Here is a 22,602-nt window from a genome sequence, read left to right as displayed (position 1 = left end):
AAGAATGTACGCATGTATGTGTAACTGGGTCACCATGCTGTGCAGTAGAAAAAATATATATGTAAAAATAAATGATTAAAAAAAAGAAAACATGGAAAACATGTTCAGTTCAGTTCAACCAGACTTATCGAGCTTTGTGCTATGGGAGTTGTATTGATAAGGAATGCGAATCATCTGTGGAAACTATTGCGGTAACCCTGGTGGTACTTTATTTAATAGAGTTTGAACCATGGCAGTGATGGGGGCGAGGAGGCGGCTCCCAAGTGAAAGACATTTTTACACTGGGATTAACGGGCGACTGGATATGTGGATTGAGGTGGTATTCAAGATAATGTAGAGTCTTTTAACTTCAGCACTGGGTGACTGATGACTCCATTAAACAGGATGGGAAGTAGGAGAAGGGCAAGGTTTGGTGAGCAAGAGAACGTTCCGTTCAGTTTGGGGCCTTTTGAATTGGAGACACCTGTAGGACCTTCGTGCAGACGTGAGTCCACAACATTTCTGTGGCCTCGTGAAGATGGTTGTTAAAAGGGTGCTGCTGGAGTTCCCCGGTGGCTCAGCAGGTTAAGGACCTGGCATTGTCATTGCTGCGATGCAGGTTCAGTCTCTGGCTCAGGAACTTCTGCATGTTGCAGCTGCATACCAGCCCCCCCAACAAAAGAGGGCCCTTTTGATTTCTTCCTGAACTTCTGCACCACAGAATATTTCTAGGCTGTGTGATAATAACACTTGTGACCTTTGCCCTAACCCTATAACAGTCTGAAGGTCAAAATTGAGCACATAATTGCCTTTTATCTTGCATTGCATTCCAGATGTTTTAAATTACTTTTGCCTCACATTATGATTGTAAACTCTAGGCCTGAGCTGAGGTTTATGCTCTTGTAACTGGCTCGGCAGTCCTGCCGAAGTCCTCGCGGCCCCAGTGATCACTGCTGTCCCAGAACCACAGAGTTTTTCTCTCAGTGTAGCCGGTCGCACTACCCTAGTAAACGTATTGAGGAATTGCTTTCCATTCATTCCTTTCTTCGTTTATTCCCTACTTACTGAATACCGGCTATATGCAAGGCATTATTGCTTTTCAACTGGGCCTGAGGCAGCAGGGTTGCTTTGTTCCTAGAAATAGGTATTATCTTATAAAAACTTTTAATTTCTTTTTCAGACTAGTCAGTTGTTTTATATGTAGAAATTACTCTTTTAATTTCTTGATTTTTTTAAACAAAATTATTTGTATTAGAGTATGGTTGATTTGCAGTGTTGTGTCAATTTCTGCTGGACACCATAGCGACCCAGTTATAGGAATATGTACATTCTTTTTCTCATCCTCTCTCTCAGACTATCAAAACTCACTCTGATAAAGAGAGAGATTTTGAGGGGAGGCAAGTGAAAGAAGATAAAGTGAGTTTGAACTATGTTAAGATATTACCATATATTGATTTTTGCCAGAGGAAATTCTCGCTACTCCTGATTCTGACAGTCAGATCTGCCTAGAACTTTTTAAAAATTGCTGCCTTTCTTGATTTCATTTGTTGCTCACTGAACTCACTGCTGTGGCATGTTGATCAAATGTGGGAATTAAAAGCAAGGTCTGAACACAGTCTTGGTTCACATGCCTCGATACTTTGTGTGAACTTGGCTGAATCGCAGCCTTTCTAAGTTCTTGATTTGTTTCTCTCTAAATGGGGATAGGAGCCCTATGCAACTAGCTTATACGACTGGTCCATTAAATGGAAGCTGTTTGGCACAGTGCCTGACACATAGTATATGTGCAATAAATGTTAGAAGCAATAGTGATGAGATAATTGTGAATCCCGACAGGACTCTGTTTTCCTTACAGTGATAGATATTCAAGTAAGATATCAAGTATTTAGTTTTGAAACTTTGTTTATATTAAATATAAATCTTATATATTCATTTATTCTGTTCTGTTTTTAGCTTTGAAACGTTATTATTCATTTCTCTCCCTTGAGATTTTCATAAGCCAATATGTGTATGTGTATCTTTTCTATCTGTCCTTGTACAGTGACCTCTGCTGTTTAAAAAAAAAAAAAAGATACTTAGGGATATCCTGGTCTCATACTTGTAGAATTAATGTCTTCCTTGCTTCTTTGCTATCTTTGCTCCCTCATGCCCACATAACCTGTCTTGTAAGAAACTTCCTTGAAGTAGTGTAGGGTGTACAAAAAATAAGAGAAAGAAAGAAAAGTGTGTGATAAAGCAGAACTGGTACTTCCAGTAGAGGGAGATATTGACAAAATAATCAAGCCACATAATGTGCAGGTGCAATGGGCATCAACCTTAAAGCTTTCCCTGTGTAAAAAAATCTAACTAAGAATTAACTAAATAAGTTGAGTAGCACTGTGGTTTCTGTTTTGCCGGTTGCCAAACCCAGACTCAGTATACAAGGACCTAGGGACGCGCTGTGAAGACTGCAAATGCCATTGCCCTGCCCTGTAACGTTTCCAAGTGAAAAGTAAAGGCAAGATTGTTGACCCCTCTGTCTCTGAATCCCTAAAAATCACAAGTAATGCAAGGTACCAACTGGATCATTTGAACGCAAAGTACAAAACTGTATTTTTGTAATTCAAAAAGATTTTTTTACACCTTTATAGACTCTCTGAATAAACTGCTGTAGGCCTAAATGACATAAACTAATGGACTGAATCAAAACACCATCCTTTTTGTAAAAGTAAGCATTGTTAAAAAGATAATATCTTTGCAATTTAGATCTCCAAATTTCTGAAATTACTAGGAGGCTTATAATTAAAACCAAATTAACAACATTCATTCAGCTTAGGTTGGACTTTTTTCAAGTATTTTCAATAGGATAGTTAAATTGATTTGAACCTTTACTTCTCCAACAGAAACATCACATTTCTTTCTGTTGGCAACATTGTCCAATAACCGACTACTATAATAGTCCCTCTGCACTGAGATGCAATACTCTTATTCTATCACACTCTAAGAAATTACTGCCTTGGAAGCTGGGGATGTTGAGACTGCACTTAAACCTGAGAGTCTCACTTAATAGTTGACTGAATTTCCCCCTCTGTATCGTGCCTAAATATTTTGATGTGGATTTTATTACCTTTGGCTGTGTTAGTAAATTCAGTTTGTAAATGGTCCAAAGAACTTTATATAATACATAAAATGTACCTGAAATAAATTCACTGTGGTGATCTTATAGTTTACATTTCTATTTAGTTGATTTAGAAATGGAGGTGATGCATCTACTGATTTTATTCTTATTGATTTGATAAACATTACTACCATCAACTTAATAGCTTTGGGTTTCAAAAGATTCTATCCTAAACATGTACGTTTGTTTTGTTTTGTTTTTGTTTTTGTTTTTTTAGGCATGCGCTGCATATGGATATTCCAGGCTAGGGGTTGAATCAGAGCTACAGCTGCCAGCCTTCTCCACAGCCACAGCAACACAGGATCTGAGCCATGTTTGCAACCTACACCACAGTTCAGGGCAACACCAGATCCTTAACCCACTGAGTGAGGCCAGGGATCAAACCCGCAACCTCATGGTCACTAGTTGAATTTGTTTCTGCTGAGCTACAACGGAAACTCCCTAAACATGCAGTTTTTATTTAGCATCCTACAAGCCTTCATCAGTTTTCTTGCTTATAATTTTTGCCAGGGAGTATCATTACTCTTTGTGTTTAGGAAGGTTTTTTATGTCATAGGTAACTTAGGAGGGTCAGCTATGCTAGAATGGACTTCATAACATATGGTATGTTTTTTCTGGTAGAATCAAAGTTGTTCCCTGAATTGCACCATGCGTTTGTCAGGTGAACATTTTAAATACTTTATTTAACCACTGGATGTATTTTTTTAGTTATTAAAAATAACTTTAAGTAAATGGACTCAGTCGGACTAGTCCATCCAAAGAGTTTCTTTGATCCACTACATACAAATTAGAATGCCTCTAACTTTCACAAACATGCATCAAAAATGATTGTAGGGGGGAGTTCCCATCGTAGCTCAGTGGTTAACGAATCCTACTAGGAACCATGAGGTTGCGGGTTCGATCCCTGGCCTTGCTCAGTGGGTTAAGGATCCAGCGTTGCTGTGAGCTGTGGTGTAGGTCACAGATGCAGCTCAGATCCCGCGTTGCTGGGGCTGTGGTGTAGGCCGGTGGCTACAGCTCTGATTAGACCCCTAGCCTGGGAACTTCCATATGCTGCAGGAGCGACCCTAGAAAAAGGCAAAAAGACAAACAAAAAAAATGATTATAGGAAAATGAAACTGAAAAAATAAAAAAGTAAATGTATACTGCTGTGTATCTGTTAGAACAGGCAGGATTATGCAGCCGTGTGTCCTCTTCATGTGTGCTGCATGTTCCTTGTAGTTTGACAGCAGTGATATCTTTGCTGTCATCCCTTGAGGACTCAGGCTGAGGCAGGTTCTCTACCTGACACATGCTTCAGGGATTATAGTTCCGGAGAAAGAAAATGTTGTGAATCTTTTGATATTCTTCAAACTTCTGCCTGAAACCGGCATAGTTCACCTTGGCGAGGTGTAGCCGCATCTGGGTTCAGCAGGGGGGGTGGTCCTCGTGCAGAGGCCGCTGGATGTTGCGAACGGTGTGGCAGCTTTACCATGCGTGCTCTCCTGAGTGAGGGAGCCTTCTGCAACTACCAGTAGTTTCCGGGTGAATCTTAGACACCGGTTTAAAACTGATCATTGGAGGAAAATGAACCGTTTTCACCTAATCATAACCTGATTAGTTTTAGAACTCATATTGATGGTGCATGAAGCACATATACATACCCCCACACAATTCTACATGGTCCAAATGATGCAAGAACTGTTTTATAATAACATACCACTGGGGATATTGCTCTTGTTCTGCATGCAGTGTGGACAGGGGGTAACGTATCGCATAAACTGACCTCCCTTAAACTCACAGCTGTGCCTCAGCCAGGACCATTCATAAATTTAAAGACCACATTACAGTTTAGCAGGGTTTTAAACTTCTTTCTTTTTTGGCTCTGGAAACAACAAAAAGGCCAAATTTTAATTTGGGATCTAAGTATATAATTGTATAATGTATTAAGAGAATAGTGGGTGTTACAAATGCCTAATAGTTTAAATAATAACTTTAATGGAACCATTAGTAATATTGTCAAAATTCACACCAAAATGAAAATGTAATTTATTGTAAGATCAGTGTTTTTCATTTATCAGACAAATTATTTATTTTGTTCCTAACATTTCTCTTTTTAATCCTGATGTTTTTAGATAGTACTGATTTTCCAAAAGTATTTTGTGAAACTTCCCAGAAGCTGGTTAGTGTGGAAGCCTTTGCTCTGGCTGCAAAATGTTATTCTGTACAAAACTTGGGAATATGTACTCCTTTAGAACAGTTGCTTATAGCCCTCCGAGGAAATCAAAAACAGAGAACTGGTAAGTGTGTTTGTGTGTGTGTGTATGTTTTTTAGGCATTTAGAAGCAATATATTGTTTTTTAAGCAACATGTTTTTCTTCTTTTTTCCTTTTTTTTTTTTTGTGCTTATTAGGGCTGCACTCGCAGCATCTGGAAGTTCCCAGGTTAAGCATCCAATTGGAACTGCAGCTGCAAGCCTACATCATAGCCACAGCAACACAAACCTACGTCATACCTCACAGCAACTCCAGATCCTTAACCCACTGAGCGAGGTCAGGGATCGAACCTGTGTCCTCATGAACACTAGTTGGGTTCATTACCGCAGAGCCACAAGGGAACTTCCTTAAGCAACATGTTCTTCATTTATTGTTAGATCTTGTATCATGAGCCCTGATAGACTCACTCTAAATGAGCGGGTTTTCTCATGTGCCGTATCGGACAGAACAACTTAGCTATAGATCTCTGTGTTTTCTTCCTTCCTCATAGTCTAGTTATCCGTCTTTTCCTGTGTAGTTAATTGATTGGTTTCAGGAAACATTTTTAATAGTGTTCTGTGGGTCTTTTCATTTTATTATTTCAAATTTGATTCATGGCAGCTAAACTAACAGATTTATCGTACAGATACCACAATAGGATCTCTATATTATTTTCATAGGTAATTACAGAAAACGTAAGTGTCAACTGATGATTCTTACTAAATTATGTTTCTCTAATAGCCGTATTTTATTTTTGTTTTATTTTTGTTAAGATAAAAATGTGAAGCCAGATGAGTTTATGAATTTGAAAAAGTCTCATGAAGTTCAGGCAATGTCGGAGCTTATCAGCAGTGTTGCTGATTACTATGGAGTAAAGCAGGTAAGAGTATTTCCCTATATATTTAGGTGTTAAAATTATTGCTGTTTTTTGTATCCTTCAGATTTCCTTTTCTGCTATTACTGCCTCGCCTTTAAAATGTCATTAAGTAATGGCTTATGTGAGAGATGACACATCATATCTGATCCTTTAAATATGCACTCTGATTTCCCAATATGCTGCAGTTTTAACAAATTTATACTAAAGATGAACTATGACAGTTAATGTTTGCCACAAATTTCACTCTCTTCAGAGTGGTTGAAAGCTAAGGGGAATTCTCTTTTTCTTACGTGGTGACTCCAGTTTGAGGTGGCATTAGGACGATGACATTGTGCAGAATTGTTGGCCACTAGGTCTTCTCAAGGGCCTGGGTTACCAAGCTGTGGGCTGGCACCTGCCTAATGCTCGTAACACAGCGACACTGTGTTTGGAGCTGGGATTCTTTCGGTGTCAGAATTACAATGAACTCCTGTTGTGAAACAGAGCCTTCATGAAAGGCAGTGATCTCTGAAAACAGATGTTAAAATAAAATCAGTGATTGCCTGCCTTGGCCTATAAAAATAGGAAGTTATTTTTCTTATTCCTGGCCTACAAAAATAGTAAGTTATTTTTCTGATCCCTGTAAGAACATCTATGGAGGTAATGGAGGATTTTCCCTGCTTCAGTTTTTATTCGGTGTTAGAATCTTTTCCTTGTGTTCTCCCAGACTTGTGGAGAGTTTGAGGGCGATTAGAAAACTATCAGAACTTGGGCCAGGCAGGCAGAACCACTTCCGGCAACGTAGAGCTCTAGGGCAGGGGCTAAAGGTAAGCGCTAAGGCAGTAGTTTGAGTTTTTTCTCCAGTATGTTATACCTGAGCAGGCCCTATCAGGATCGGTAACAGGCTCACCATGGCAGCACTACTCAGCTGGAGCAGAGGGCAAGTACGCAGTAAAACCTACATAGCACATGCGTGAACATTAGAAACATAGAATCGAATGGGAAAAATAAGTAACTTACAGAAGATAACGTGTTTTATGGTATCATTTTAAAAAAGCTCTTAAGCAAAATAACAGTATATTCTTTAAGCAAAAAAATCTATGCAAAAAATATTAAAGAAGCAGGGGGAGTTCCCGTCGTGGCGCAGTGGTTAACGAATCTGACTAGGATCCCTGCCCTTGCTCAGTGGGTTAAGGATCCGGCGTTGCCGTGAGCTGTGGTGTGGATCGCAGATGCGGCTCGGATCCTGCGTTGCTGTGGCCCTGGTGTAGGCCAGCGGCTACAGCTCCGATTCGACCCCTCGCCTGGGAACCTCCATATGCCGCGGGAGTGGCCCAAGAAATAGCAAAAAAAAAGACAAAAAAAAAGAAGCAGGGGAATCATAAACAATAATTTGAGAATAGTTACTACCTTTGACAGGTGAAGTAGGGAGATGTGATATGCAGTTATAAGCAGCGGAAATACTAATATTCTAGTTCTTAGGATGGCTGGTGGGTTCCCGGATGTAGCAGTGCTACTGGATGCCTTACGCAAGTACCTTGGGCTCTACCATCTCGTGGTGTGCCAGCCTTCTTTCTTCCTGTTAAGTTCTGTGGGTTTTCTCTGGCTGTTAAAGCGAAGCCTTCATACTAGGTCTGAAGACTAATTCCTCCTTGCATCAACGAGTAATACAAGTTCATAAACAAATAACATCAATTTCCAAACCTTCCAAGTAGGATGGTTCTGAGGTATGTGTTCTACACTGGCTCTCAGTTTTCCGTGCAGTTAAACCCAGATTGTCTTAAAGTAGTGTTTTGCTTAAGAAGGCACCTTTTATTGGACTGCCTTCCTTCTCTTTTTTCTCTTTGTTTTTACCCTGTCACTGTTTTCTTAACCTTCCACATAAGTCACCTATACTTAAATCTTTAAGGGCCGTTTATTGTCATGCCTCCTAAGTTTATGTTTTGACTGCATATATTATTTTTTATTTATATGAAATATTACACAATAAACAACTAAATTAATCAAGAAGATTTATTTCTAAAGGGCAGAGAAAAAAATTTTGAAATAGCATAAGATAATCATGTTAGACCTGTTCTAAAGGAACTTTTTTCATAGTAATGAAGATTGCTCCTAGTGAATGAAATACCCTGAATTAAAGGCTTATAGGGTCTTTCTTGAAATTTCTTGATAGCAATATCCAATTCTCAGTAGCTAAATTTAAAATCTATGTATGTCCTATTTTTATTTTTTAAATGCAGATTTAATAGATGAAGATTTCATGGGGATAGTTGGAAACTCATACTGAAATCTTAACTTTGCTAGTGACCATAGAGAACAAGAGAAGAAAAAAAATTCATTTTTGTTTCAACCATGCTGCTCCTTATGTACCAAAAACCTTTGCCCTTCTCATTCCCATTACCTTCTTACTTAATTTTTTTTTTTTTTTTTTTTTTGCTTTTTAGGGCCACACTTGTGGCATATGGAAGTTCCCAGGCTAGGGGTCGAATAAGAGCTACAGCCTTAGCCCACGCCACAGCAAGGCAAGATCAGAGCCGCGTCTGTGAGCTGCACCACAGTCCCGGCAATGCCGGATCCTTAACACACCGAGTGAGGCCAGGGATCAAATCTATATCCTCATGGATCTTAGTTGGGTTCATTACCCACTGAGCTACGACGGGAACACCCTCTTGATTTTTATGTCTAAAATATGCTCATCCATTCATACTTGCATGCATTTATCCAATATTTCTTTAGCTCTTACCATGTATGAGGTATCATTATAGATGCTGAAGCTACAGGAGTGAACAAAACACTGCTTTGCCCTTATGGCGTTTCTATCCTAATGAGGAAAGATAGATAATAAGATCATCAAAAGTATAGTTTATTATGTACGTCAATATACTTTAAAGAGAAAAAATAAACAACAAGGAAGTAGCTGATTTAGAGATGAGAGATTAAAGCTTATTGGGAAAGGAGGTGTAAGTTAAGACCTCGCTGTAAAGATAGCGTTTGAATTAAGACCTCCTTCCAGACTTGAGAGTAATCCATTAGAATATCTGGATGAAAAACTTGTTAGAGGGAAGATCATTTTCATTGGCCCTAAAGTTGGGAATCTACTTGGCGTATTCGTAAAACACCCAAGAAGCCAGATTAACTCCAGTGGAGAGAGCAAGGGCAGAGTAGTGGGAGCTGAGATGTAGGTGATAGAAGCAGGTCATGAAGTCGTAGAGTCTTCGAGGCCATCGTAACGATTTGGGCTTATGTCCTGAATGAGAAGCGAAGCCTTCAGAGCCGCTGGATCACTCTCCTCTGCTGAGTGTTATGAAACAAATATTTCCATTATCTTTGCACTCTTCACTGTATTCTTTGTAGACATTCGGTCTGGTTCTTCTTAGAAATTACCTCGTACCTGAGCATGAGCTTCCAGAGTTGAGGTGAAAAACTTAGTACCAGAGGTTAGTAGTAGGAGATAAAGTTAGGGAAGTGATGAGAGTTTATTAAGAGGGGTGGCATGATAAGCCGTTGTTTTGCTTGCTTGAGAGCAGACTCAGAGGTGAAAGTGGGAGCAGTGAGATAATTGGGGAGACTTAGGGCGCAGTTAGTATGAACACCGTTGGTAAGACTGCGGATTTGCTCACAGTTCAGATGGAGGCTGTGGGAGAGAGAAAGGAGTCCTGTTCCCCTCACCAGGATGTGAGTTTCATAGAGAATAGCAGGAGCTTAGTTCGGAACATGTTCAATTTGAGATGCTTTTAAGACATTCAAGGGGAAATGTTAGGTACACTGTTGGATATGTGTGTGTGAAATTCATGGTAGAATTCCATAGTGGAGTTATAAATTTGAAAGCATTAGCCTAGAATGTTAGTTAAATCTCCAAGTCAGTCAACAAAATGTAACCCTTCTGTCTGAGGTATTAGTACCTACTCCTGCTGTTAAGAAATGTAACCACTCTGTGTAACAGTGTTTCTGTGAGAAAGTCTCCAAAGCAGAATTAGGAGATGAGGAAGATACCTCCCGCTGGAGACTCCTCTATCTTCAAACCTGTAAAATAGTCCACTGAAGGGAAAGAATGTTGGCAGGGGTAGGAGATGAAAATGTTAGAGATTTCGCTATTCGATCAGATAGTTTGAGAGCAGAAATGTGTATGATTAATGTAACCTTCGGTTTTGTTTGTTTGTTTTTCTTTGTTTTTTTGTTTTGTCATTTTTAGGGCCGCAGCAACAGCATATGGAGGTTCCCAGGCCAGGGGTCGAATTGGAGCTCTAGCTGTTGGCCTACACCACAGCCGCAGCAATGCAGGATCCGAGCCGCATCTCCGACCTTTACCACAGCTTACAGCAATGCTGGATCCTTAACCCACTGAGCAAGGCCGGGGATCCAACCTGTGTCCTTACGGATGCTAGTCAGATTTGTTTCTACTGAGCTACTAGGGGAACTCCTGATTTATGTAACCTTTAATTGCGGAGTTTTTTCATTCTGTTGCAAATACTGTGTATGTTACTAAAAGGCCCCTTTGGGGAGGAATAAAAATCAATTTGGGTCAAGAAGCTACAAATTGGCTGATAGATTTTCTAGGAAAATTTGCCCATTATTGAAAGGTTTTTAGATATGGTATCATGAGGGCATAAATCTTAGAGTTTCTTGCAACCAGAGGGATTACAATTAAGTTGCCCCAAAGGGTAAGCCTCTGAATGATTCAGCCACTCTATGCCAGATTTTTTAAGCAGATGAATTTTCTTCACTGTTCAAAACTCGATGTTGTGTTACTTGCAACCAGAATTTTTCTCATTCACAAGGGGAATAGTTACAAGCAGATTACGGAACAAACTCCATTACTTCCTGGTAAGAAAACATCTGTATTGGTGGGAACACATATGCTGGTGCTTACAAACAGCTCATTGGTTGCCAGCAGGGAGCCTTTAATTGGCATTAGGGAGTGTGTTTTGTAGAAGGAAAGGAATGGAGAGCTTTGCTTTCTCTGGTGATTCAATATGAGGACGTTGATTCATAGAGTTCCTGAACAGAGCACTTATATCCATGCATACGGGTGTGGCATCTTTAGTTAGACGATAGTTCTGTGCTTCTCATAATATCTAGCCTAGAGATTAACACTAAAAAGGGGGCATAGGGGATTACTTGTAAGCTAGACACTTACTTAGGAGACATCATTTATTGGAGTCTTAGCTCTGAACTGCTGGAGTTGCAGTTTTGTTGAAAAGACTATCTCCTTTGCATTACCTTACTGTTTTGTCAAAAATTAGTTGACCACATAAGTATGGGTCTATTTCTGAACTCTGTTTCTTCCATTGATTTTTATATCTCTTTCGATTACTATAGTTTTATACTGATTCCTAAATCAGTGAAAATTCTCAGACTTTTTCTTTTCAGAATCGTTTTGGGGAGTTCCTGTTGTGGCTCAGCAGAAACAAATCTGAGTAGTATCCATGAGGACTCAGCTTTGGTCCCTGGCCTCACTTAGTGGGTTAAGGATCTGGTGTTGCTATGAGCTGTGGTGTAGGTTGCAGATGCAGCTTGGATCCCACATTGCTGTGGCTGTGGCATAGGCTGGTGGCTGCAGCTCTGATTCAACCCCCAGCCTAGGAACCTCCATATGCCATGGGTATGGCCCTGAAAAGCAAAAATGTAAATAAAAATTTAAAAAAATTGTTTTGGTAATTGAAGGTATTTTTCCTTCTCTTATAAATTGTATTCTCTTCATGTCAATTTCTTTAAAAATTTTGATTGGGAATTACATTGAATGTATACGTTAATTTGGGAGAACTGCCATCTTAATGTTGAATCTGCTGTTTTATGAACATAGTATCTCTTTATTTAGCTCTTAAATTTTTTCTATGCAATGTTTTATAGTTTTCAGGGTATATGTCTTGTATAACCTTTGTTAACTTTATTCCTAGATTTCTGTTTTTATGTTTTTTAATTCAATTACTTATAATTTTTATTTCTAATTGCTGTTATATTGTGTGTGTTCTGATAGTTTGTTATTAATTTCTGTTGATCTTGTATCTTGAAACATTGCTAAATTTGTTTACTAGTTCTGTTAACTTTTCTTATATATTCCTCAGAATTTTCTACAAATGCAGTCATGTCATCTGTGAAGAAAGATGTTTCATTTCCAGTATTTATGTCTGTTACGTCTTTTCCTTGGTTTGTAATTGCACTGCGTAGAACTTCTCTTAAACTGTTGACTATCAACAGTAAGAGTTATTGGTTTTTAATAGTAATCACAAAATAAAAAAGCATAGCAAGTTATATAAACTATACAACCATATATTTACTGGGTTTTAAAAAAAATATTGAGAATGCTTTCTATTACTGGCTAAAATCCTTTTAATGCATTCTGTTTTTCTTTAGATAATTGACCTAGGCTCTGGAAAAGGCTACCTAAGCTCCTTTTTGTCTTTGAAGTATGGCTTAAAAGTTTATGGAATCGATTCCTCAAATACCAATACTCATGGAGCTGAGGAGAGAAACAGGAAACTGAAGAAACATTGGAGAGTCTATCATAGACGGTCAAAATTAGATGTCAGTGCCCTGGCATGGCAAACAGCAAAAGAAAGGAAGCTGCAGGATGAAATTGAATGTAATGCATATGCCGAGGGAGTGGGTAACAGCAGTACTGCAAATCAAGAAAAAATGTCAACCTCAGATTTTTTGCCAGATTTTTCAGGCTCTGTAATTTCCAGCATCAGAAAACAAATGGAAAACCTCCATGTACATTCACATCGAGAAGAAAACTTGTATTTTGAGAATGCCTTTTCTGTTAGAGATCTTTTACCTATTAATGCCATAGAATCTACTTCGTCCCAAACACCCAAGAGGAAAATGTTGGAAACAAATAAAGAGAGAAGAAAAGTGACATCAAAGTCAAATGAATCAAATGTATATTCACCTTTAACATCTTTTATCACTGCTGATTCAGAACTACATGATATTATTAAAGATCTGGAGGTGATTTCATTTTTAAATTCCTTAATTTGATTTATATAAAGGCTCTAAGACAGAATTGAGTTTTTAACAATAGCTTCCTTCACTTGTATATCTTATTTGGTTATACTTATCAAAAGGACCTAGAAAATAAAATTATATTCAGGCTTTTGTGATTTCCATAGCTATCAAAATCTGACAAAGGTACAGAGTCTGATAATCTAACAATTATGGTTTTCCAGAATGGCGTGCCCTCTACTAATTTTAACTCTAAATCAGACGGAAGTAGTAATAAAAGCTAGTCAGCTAAATTCTCACGCAATTTATGGATTATTAAAATTCCAGTCCCAGAAACCTCTTACATTTTATTTAAGTTTGAAATATATAGGGAAATATTATATGTACTATTAGGCCTGGTAACCAAATATGCAGTCTTCTTCAGCAAGAGTAGCTTCTGAGTGTTCTAAAAATTTTGAACTTGGAGTTCTCTTGTGGTGCTGTGGGTTCAAGATCTATTATTGTCACTGTAGTTAACTGAGGTTGCTGCTTTGGCACAGGTTCGATCTCTGGGCTGGGAACTTTTACATGCCATGGGCACAGCCAAAAATATTAAAAGAATAAAAATTTTGAACTTTTTTTGAACTACAAGCATGTCAAATTATGTAATACAAAAACAATGTATCTTAAACAAATGCAACATTGTATGTTAAATAATATTGTAGAGGAATTTCTAGAAATCATTTGGCCTAACTCATTGTTTTAAAAATACAAGGCAGCCTTTGAAGTTAGAATATTCTGCTCTTATTAAATTTTTGAAAATTCTTCCCTAAATAATGAATAAAAAAGATACCAGAATTCTTTATAAATTTAAATCCTTGTTTGGTAGCTAAGCAGCACTTGTTATTTTGTCATTTAGAATGGGGAATTTTTGTTTTTCCCAAATATTTTTGGATTTTACTAATTATGAGAAATTGGTTAATCCTCATTAATTGTTTTTCCTATATATGAAATCAGTAATTAAGTTATGCCTTAATCTTCTGTTAAGGTAATTCCAATTACTTTAACCCAACTTCAAAATATATACATTTTTAGTGCATGTTATCATATATTTATGTTTTTCATAGTCTTCTGGAAAGTATATGATCAAAACTGTAAGCAAACTTGCAAGAATTTGATTAATAAAAGACATGCCAAAAGATTGTTTCCTGGGTCCTGAGTGAATTAACAACCTAATAGCCGGAATTAACTGATGCCCCCATCCCCTCCCCTACAACACAAACATACTTAAATAGTTTACTGTTAAGATAATATGTTGATTGTGTGTTTTTGTTTGTCACCTGCTGATATTATTAACTAATTTTGTATAAGGAGTACAATGAAGAATGAGATAAAATGTTTTTTGTGTTATCTTTAGGGAGAACTAAGCTAAGCTTAAAGAAAGAGATTTATATCTCTGTTATCCACCCTTAATTAGCAATAAGCCTTTCCTCTCTGAGTTCTTTTTTATTTCTAACATTTAAATAAAACCTATCCAAACCATCTAATCATTGAGAAGAGCAAAATAGTTGTTGCACCATGCTCCAGAAATTGTGTTTTGAAGAGAACGGTAATTGAAGCAAGTGAGTGGTCTATCAGGTCAAAGCAACTTAAAGACACTGGTTTTTTCCTTAGGAAGGTTGCACCTCAGCCCTACCTATGTTTAGATTATTTGGGCTTGAGTAACATTTTTGGCAAAATAAATGAAACAATTGTATTTGCTCTGAAGATAGTTATAAAAATATACTTGATGTCTGTTATCTTGAATTTATAATAACATGATGATGATAGGAATAATAAACATTTACTGAACTATATTCTGTGTCAGAGATGGTAGTAAGTCATTTACCACTACTAACTTGTTAGAGTCTTGCAGCAACCCACTGACGTGAGATAGCATTACTAGCCTCATTTTACCGATGAGGAAACTAAGAAAGTGAAGGGTTCAATGGCACCTTGATCAAGACTCTGTGGGTGTGTGCGTGTACCCGTCCCGTAGGTGTGTGCACTTGAATTAGGCTTTGGATAAGTAGGGGAAACATAGACATTTTACATAAAATTCACGTTACAAGATTTAGAGCAAACCTTTTTACATTGACTTTACTATTGTCATGTTTAATTGAATGAATGAATAAAGTAAACTTTTCGGTGTTGGAGTAGAAATGCTAACTTAGCAAAACTTGTTTTTTATGACAATGTTCTTTTAATAAGTTTTGATGGGTAATTTGTGAAGAAATGAATTTTTAAAATTAACTAGTAGGATATGAATGTGTCTCAAATCACAGGTCTGTCCTAGAAATGCATGCTACATTTGATTGGTCCAGCATTTATTTTGACTAATTTTTAAACAAACATTGGTTGTAAAAGAGACCAGAGAGAATTCAAGTGGATAAGTAACCAAAACCACTAGAAAATCAACTTAAAAGTATGTCAGTTTTGATAAAAGATCACAGACATTTTGCCTATAAAGGAAATAATTATTTGTTATGCCAAGAAAAGATAGAATGTTTTCTCGGTAGAATTTCATCATTTTAAAAAGCTCTACGTATTCAAATGAACATTTTAAATCTTCACCCGAAATGCTTTCTAACTCTCCTCTTAATTTCCAAAATGTGTTTTTTCTCAGGATTGTTTGATGGTCGGTCTCCATACGTGTGGTGATCTTGCTCCAAATACTCTTCGAATATTTGCTGCCAAGTCTGAAATCAAGGGAGTTTGCAGTGTGGGTTGTTGCTACCACCTTTTATCTGAAGAGTTTGAAAACCCACATAAAGGTACAAAGTTCTTTCTCTCTCATAATTTGATTTATTTGAACATAATGGCTGGTTTATAGCTCTCCTGTGTTTTTGTTGTTGATATTATTGTCATTTTGAATTAACATGTGAGATAATATCAGATATTCTTGTAATTTTAGAAATGTTACATCAAATGAAATTTGATGCACTATCACTTGTATTTTATTATAGCTTTTTGGTTATAATATGGTCTTACTGAATGCTGAAAATGCAAGTATGTGAAAATTTTGTGTGGTGTATGTTTTATTTATATATTTATTTATTTTGCTTTTTAGGGCCGCACCCACGGCATATGGAGGTTCCCAGGCTAGGGGTCCAATTGGAGCTGTAGCCACAGGTCTACACCACAGCCACAGCAATGCCAGATCTGAGCTGCATCTGCGACCTGCACCATAGCTCACTGCAACGCTGGATCCCTGACCCACCTAGCAAGGTCAAGGATCAAACCTGTGTACTCATGGATGCTGGGCAGATTGGTTTCCACTGAGCCATGACAGGAACTCCTGGTATATGTTTTAGAGAAATTCTGTTTAAAAATATTTGTAAGATCTGCATTTACTGCGATAATAAAGCTTAATTATTTCGTCATTTAAAGTTGGCACAGTTTGCGTTCATTTCCAAAGCCTTCTCCATTTTGTAAGGAATATTGGTATTTCTCCCCCACAGCAGTTTCTTAATGTATTATAAAGGGTCAAAAATACTATGATTTTAAAAAGCCAGGAAACTCTGCAATTGGATTAAAATAATAGTATTCAAACTGTGCTTCCTGGACGGAGAAGGTTCCCAAGGAGCAGAGTACAGAGTACATTGCCGGGACTTAAGCCCCTGCAACCCTTCATCCAGAGCAGCCCTGAAAGTCCCCTCTTTGATCCATTTTATATGCTATATCTCTGTTACACATAGTTTCAAAACCACTGGCTCAGATTAGATGGTTATTTAGTCTTTTGGTTCTTTTTTCCATTCGTTTTATAAAGTCTGTATCAACATCCTGTGCCCCATGCCGTGGAAGGTGTATGAATATGGATAGCATTGTTTGCTCTTTTTCTCAGTTTTAAAACCCAGATGGATGTGAAATTTAAATTATTTAGTCACATCCGGGAGATAAAAAATTATGATTGTAAACTGAAATTTGGCTGGGTATAAAACAGAGGTCACCCTCAAAACTGACAAAGGCTTTTGTGGAAAAAGAGTTAATTGCATTTGAATTTTTTTATTTTAAAAACTCTTAGAAAAGGTATGCAGAAGTAAAATTGTGAGTATGTAGAGATACACAGAGTGAGAGAAAGAAAGCAAACTGGCAAAAAGGTAACAATAAGTTAATTTAAATGGGGAATATATGTTTGTCGTGCCATTATTTCCAACTTTCCTCTGAGTACAAAATTTTCTAGGTAAAAATTTATGGGCAAAAGTGAACCTCAAAAATTATTCTAAAGTGTTTATATTATTTTATAGCCTTTTTGTGCATCTTTCCTAAAATGGAGGAATAAAAAAACTTGAATGTAATCATAGTTTAACAGCTTTTAAAATCATAGTTTAACAGTGTTTTCCTGGATGAGCAATAGCATAAAATTCTGCGTAAGGAAGTTTTCGTTCTTAGTTCAAGAGCTTGTTTTGTAGATACAATGACGTGGATTTTTTTTTTTTTTTTAATAATTGGCTCCATTGGGAACAGGTAGTGATTTGGTGTGTCTTCCAGTTCAAAGGTCCTCTCTTACAGTGTAAGATCTTTGATTTCAGCTGCCTGTTTCCTTCTCTCACTCTGTCGTCTTGCCCCTCAAATGCCTTCCGCCCCCAGAGGGCCTCTTCCTTCTCTTGAAGCGGTGCCTTCTCACGACGGCCATCTCTGGCCCTGCTGGGCCCTTGCAGCCACTGCGCTGTCTTATCAGGTCCTAGACCTAATCTCTGTGTGTCGCGTCAGGGATGGGATCCTCTCTTTTGGCAGTGCACTTTACTCTCTGTCACACACACTCATGCACACCTGACTCCCTCCGGAGTGATTCCCCAGAGCTGATTCTGCTGGTTTGGATGTTTATTTTCCAACTACGTTTAAATCAAAACTTGTATTGTACCTGTGGCTTATGAATCATTTTATGTATTCTCTGGCTTTTGTTGAATGTGAAAGGAAACTCACATGTAAGTGGCTGTCCTTATTTTGTGGCAACCAGGAAATGACCTTGGTACATTTTTCATCCAAAGATGTCTTCATGGATGTTCTTCAGTTTCCGCAAGGAGTTGGCAGAAGATGCTTGCACGGGCAGGAAAAAAAATTAAGAGAGTGACCAGTTTCTCCTTGCGGATCCATTTTCCATCAGTCCATTTTCTATCAGTCTTTAGGTACCTTTTGTAACAGATGATTTCATTAAACTCTTTACAAGTTTTTATTGACCATGTGTTCCAACTGAAATGAGAAATATCTTTGAATAAGGCATGTGCGAAAGAGAGGCCTCTGCAGAATCTGAAGGAAGAAGAAGATGAGTGCATCCACATCTTCAGCCTCTTCCTCTTTGCTTCTGCCATGGAAAGATTACATAGATTGATGAGTATTTAAATTTATGAGTATTTTTATATTCACTTTTACACCTTCAGATTTTTATTCACTTTTGTATCTTCACTAGTTTTTATTCACTCTTTTTTCTTTAGAATTAAGCCCATTGTTCAAGCATGGTTCGTGAAGCTCAGTGTTTGTGCAGTGTGTGTTGAATACATGGTGTGTGTCAGTTGCCTTTTTTCCCTGCCTTTATAGGATGTTTTTGGCCCCAGGACTTAGTCAAGAGAAAGTGCTGGAAAGATTTGTTACAAAAGTGACTAGCAGCTATAAACTCTCATTTTCTCTCCTTATAGGCAAAGTTAATTCTTGGAAAGGCCTTGCTGTCAAAGTATCTTAATGATTGAGGGTCAGTTAAGATTATCAGGGATTATCAGGTAAACAATACTAGGCTTAAGTGGCAGATGCCACTGTCTTAGTGTTACTTGACTTCCTCATAAATACCCGAAAAGAACAGAGGTTGGGGAGTCTTGCTTGTTAGGAAAGCAGAGAATAAACAGGAAGAAACAGAAACGAGTGGTATGATGAAATAGGTAGAGATGTTAGCAACACGAGTACCGTCAGATACCTTGGAGGTTATGGAAAGAGTTGGGAGGCCAAAAAATAGGGGGAAATGTAGAAAAATAAGTGATAGGAATAATAAAAGCATCCTTGGTTGAGGTTGCCATTGCGATTATTAGCTTTGGACTGGCACATTTTCTCATCTCAAAAACCAGATGGCAAAGGTCACTTACTCCTTTGTCTCTTTCCCACACCCTCATCTCCATTTTTCTTGCCTTATCTTGCCTGTAGTAAAAGAGCTAAGATACGAACCATCTCCTGCAATTGTTATAACAGCCTTTCTCAAGTCTGGCTGACCAGCTGTCAGTAACTAGATGTCTGAGGCCTGCTTCTGACCTTCTCACTTAGAGTCTCTAAGAATACTGCTTGAATATAAATATTTCTGAGACGTGCTATAGGCAATTCGGATAAACAGCATCATTGAAAACAAGTGTTTACTCTGGTTCCTAGGAAGACATACGGAATTTTAGAAGATGTTCTGTTAGAAATGTATTCAGGATTATTTGTAGTCATTTTAACCTCTCCCATGCAGAGACGTAGGTGGACTCTGCTCATGCGCCGGTTTGTAGATCCAAACCAAAGGCTGAACCCGAAGGGTCCGGAAGGGTATATCAACGTCTGGCGTGCAGAGTAATGAATTCCCCCAAAAGTCCTTGAAGCACAGAGCTCAGAGTGAAAATCTGGGGAAACCAAACAGGTCGGGAAACTGGGTCATAAATACACAAAAAAATTGAGGTTTAGAAACAAGACAAAATCCAGGGGAAGAACTCTAGAACAAGAAGGAATGTCCAAGATAATTATTATAAGCATCCCTAGAATTTTGATAGCTTAACTTTGCTGATGAGCCAGGGTTGGGGTGGTGAGAGAGAGGGTGGGGGAGGCAGACGACAGCAGACAGTTCTTGACTGTTTAGCAGCGCCTATTGGGAAAGATGGAATACAGACTTAGTCCTGGTTTTCATATACAGCGTATACTGTATAGTCCTTGTATTCCTTACTAAAATAGAAATCCACCACTCTCCAGTGTGGTCAGCATATTCAAGTAACTAACCTGTAGGGCACGGGGTTTGCACGCATAAGGTTAGGGTACTTCCTGTCGTATATGTAGCACTAGGTTCCATGGGTTATATCTCTGAATGATCAAGGATGTCATGTGTCTCTCCCTTCATATCTTACACACCTGCCAAGAACCCTCAGATTGTTGGCGCAGCTGTTTTTAAAGTGGGGCAGTGTTGCCTCTGGGATGTAAATTTGAGTTATTAATAGTCCACATTGTACAGTAGAAAAATCCGGTATGTACACTGCAACTTTTCACGGTGATGTGTCCTGTGTAAACAATATGTGTTTCACGTGAGCGTGTTTGCCCAGGACGCTGTGGTGGCCCGTAGAGGTGGTCTGCCATCAATGTCAGTTTTAGAAAAACAGCTAAAACTCTCTGGGCAACGGTGGATACCCACGTTCTACCGCATGTTTTACAGACTGCTTTTAAAGATGTGTACATTATGAGCCAGTCCTTCCTGGGAGAGCATCAAGTACCAGAAACAGTTTTATGGCAGCGCTGTATCGAGTAAATACGTGTTTTCCCAAGGTTGGCTTGTTCCAGTGTTTTGTCTCAGTACTGAGGATTATTATCATAATTAACCTGCAATACTGATACTGTTTCTTCCCCTAAAGAGAGACCTCCTTTTGGTCTCTTGTGGTTGTTTCTCCTGCAGAGGTAGAAACCTGCCGCGGGAACACGACTGGTTGCTGCCCACATCCCTCTCTTCCTTTCTAACTGAACTATGGTTTTGTTTAAGCCCTTCTGTGGCCTCAGAAATATGTGAATTTCAGAGTTTCCACTGTGGCTCAGCAGAAATGAATCTGACTAGCATCCGTGAGGATACAGGTTCGATCCCAGGCCACACCCAGTGGGTTGGGGATCTGGCGTTGCCATGGGCTGCGGTGTAGGTCGCGGACACGGCTTGGATCTCACATTGCGGTGGCTGTGGCGGAGGCCAGCACTACAGCTCTGATGAGACCCCTAGCCTGGGACCCTCCATGTGCCCTGAGTGCGGCCCTCAAAAGACAAAAAGACAAAAAAAAAAAAGGACAATATGACCTTCAATCTAAATTAGTTACAGTAATTCCATTTATTTAGGAATGGATATGAGACCCAGTTCTAACCAATGAGGCAGGATGAGCATATTAGGGAGTTTTCTAGGAAATTGTTTTTTTCTCTTAAAACTGAACACAAGACAGAAATGTCACTATTTTCTCCGCCTCTGGACCTGGTCCTCTGTTTGTGTTTGTTCACCCTAACATATCTGCCTGCTGAGTATTCTGTCAGAAGTTGATGTTGGTGCCATATCTGAGTCGTTCAGGCCCGGCCGAGGAGTGGAAAGTAACTTACTTTTCCTGTAAGTTTATGTGGTCACATCTGAGGCCTAGGCGTGCAGGAAGAGCAGATAAGCTGGGACCCTAGAGAATCCCATCAGTGGTTTCATAGAGCTTCTTCCCTGGCCTTGGTAGGAGCCCCTTCTAGGAGCAACCCTTAGAAGGCACGGCTTTGGGCTTGGTCTCTCTCCACCTCTTTCCACCCAGTGCCAGGAAGTCGACTCATATAGCACCCTCCAAATAGTACACGTCTGAGGAGTTAAACATAAACGGTGTAACCCTGAAAGCCTATGGATGGCCTACCTTCGTACTCACCCCTGGCCTCAATGTGGTGCAGGGCGTCAGGTGATCCTCCCTTGAGCCCACAATTTCCTTTTTTTTTTTTAACCAAAGGAGATCTTTTAGTGGCATCTGATAATCTGGTCTGCCATTTCTGTCTCAAATAGAAATTTGTCAAGGGCCTATAATACCTATTCTACTGTAAAGTGTTTCTCAATTTATGTCACCAGTAGGAATTTTAAGGATGGAGGCTAGATTCTTATAGAGTCACCTTTACTGTCTTAGACAGTTAACAATGAGTTCATGGCTTTAATTATAAAGGTACCTTATCTTGAAAGAAAATATGTTGAACATATTGTTTGAAAATGTAAAACATAGGAGTTCCCGCCGTGGCGCAGTGGTTAACGAATCCGACTAGGAACCATGAGGTTGCGGGTTTGGTCCCTGCCCTTGCTCAGTGGGTTAATGATCCGGCATTGCCGTGAGCTGTGGTGTAGGTTGCAGACGCGGCTCGGATCCCGCGTTGCTGTGGCTCTGACCTAGGCTGTAGGCCGGTGGCTGCAGCTCCGATTCAACCCCTAGCCTGGGAACCTCCATATGCCACGGGAGTGGCCCAAGAAATAGCAAAAAAAAAAAAAAAATGTAAAACATAATTTTAATTTTTAAAAGTAAGCATATCTTTTATTTTGGAATCTTTTGGTTATTCAGTATGTGGTTAAAAACTTCTAAGACAGTATCGGCTAGTTAATATCGGAAAAAAAAATTTAAAAAAACCCAGTATATTTTATTTACAGAAAGGTATAACTAATTTTTTAGTCTAATAAATAGTGAATTAATCTCATCATTGCAGCAGTGCAT

General features: G+C 38.7%; 1 protein-coding gene across 7 annotated transcripts in view; it reads left to right on the top strand.

Moving 5' to 3' along the window:
- METTL25 (methyltransferase like 25) overlaps nt 1-22,602 on the top strand; it is a 130,591-nt gene that overhangs the window by 17,825 nt on the left and 90,164 nt on the right. For all 7 annotated transcript variants that reach the window (XR_007135975.1, XR_007135976.1, XM_047788352.1 and 4 more), the window contains exons 2-5: nt 5,251-5,415; nt 6,144-6,250; nt 12,581-13,177; nt 15,816-15,963. Coding sequence is in view for 5 of the 7 variants with exons in the window: in XM_047788352.1 (XP_047644308.1) it covers nt 5,251-5,415; nt 6,144-6,250; nt 12,581-13,177; nt 15,816-15,963 (1,017 nt within the window). In the remaining 2 variants the exon portion in view is untranslated. The remainder of the gene's footprint in view (nt 1-5,250; nt 5,416-6,143; nt 6,251-12,580; nt 13,178-15,815; nt 15,964-22,602) is intronic.

This window comes from Phacochoerus africanus, chromosome 7, assembly GCF_016906955.1.
Source record: "Phacochoerus africanus isolate WHEZ1 chromosome 7, ROS_Pafr_v1, whole genome shotgun sequence".
NCBI lineage: Eukaryota > Metazoa > Chordata > Mammalia > Artiodactyla > Suidae > Phacochoerus > Phacochoerus africanus.
Note: the sequence above shows the minus strand (reverse complement) of the source record. Positions and strands in the feature narration are given on the sequence as shown.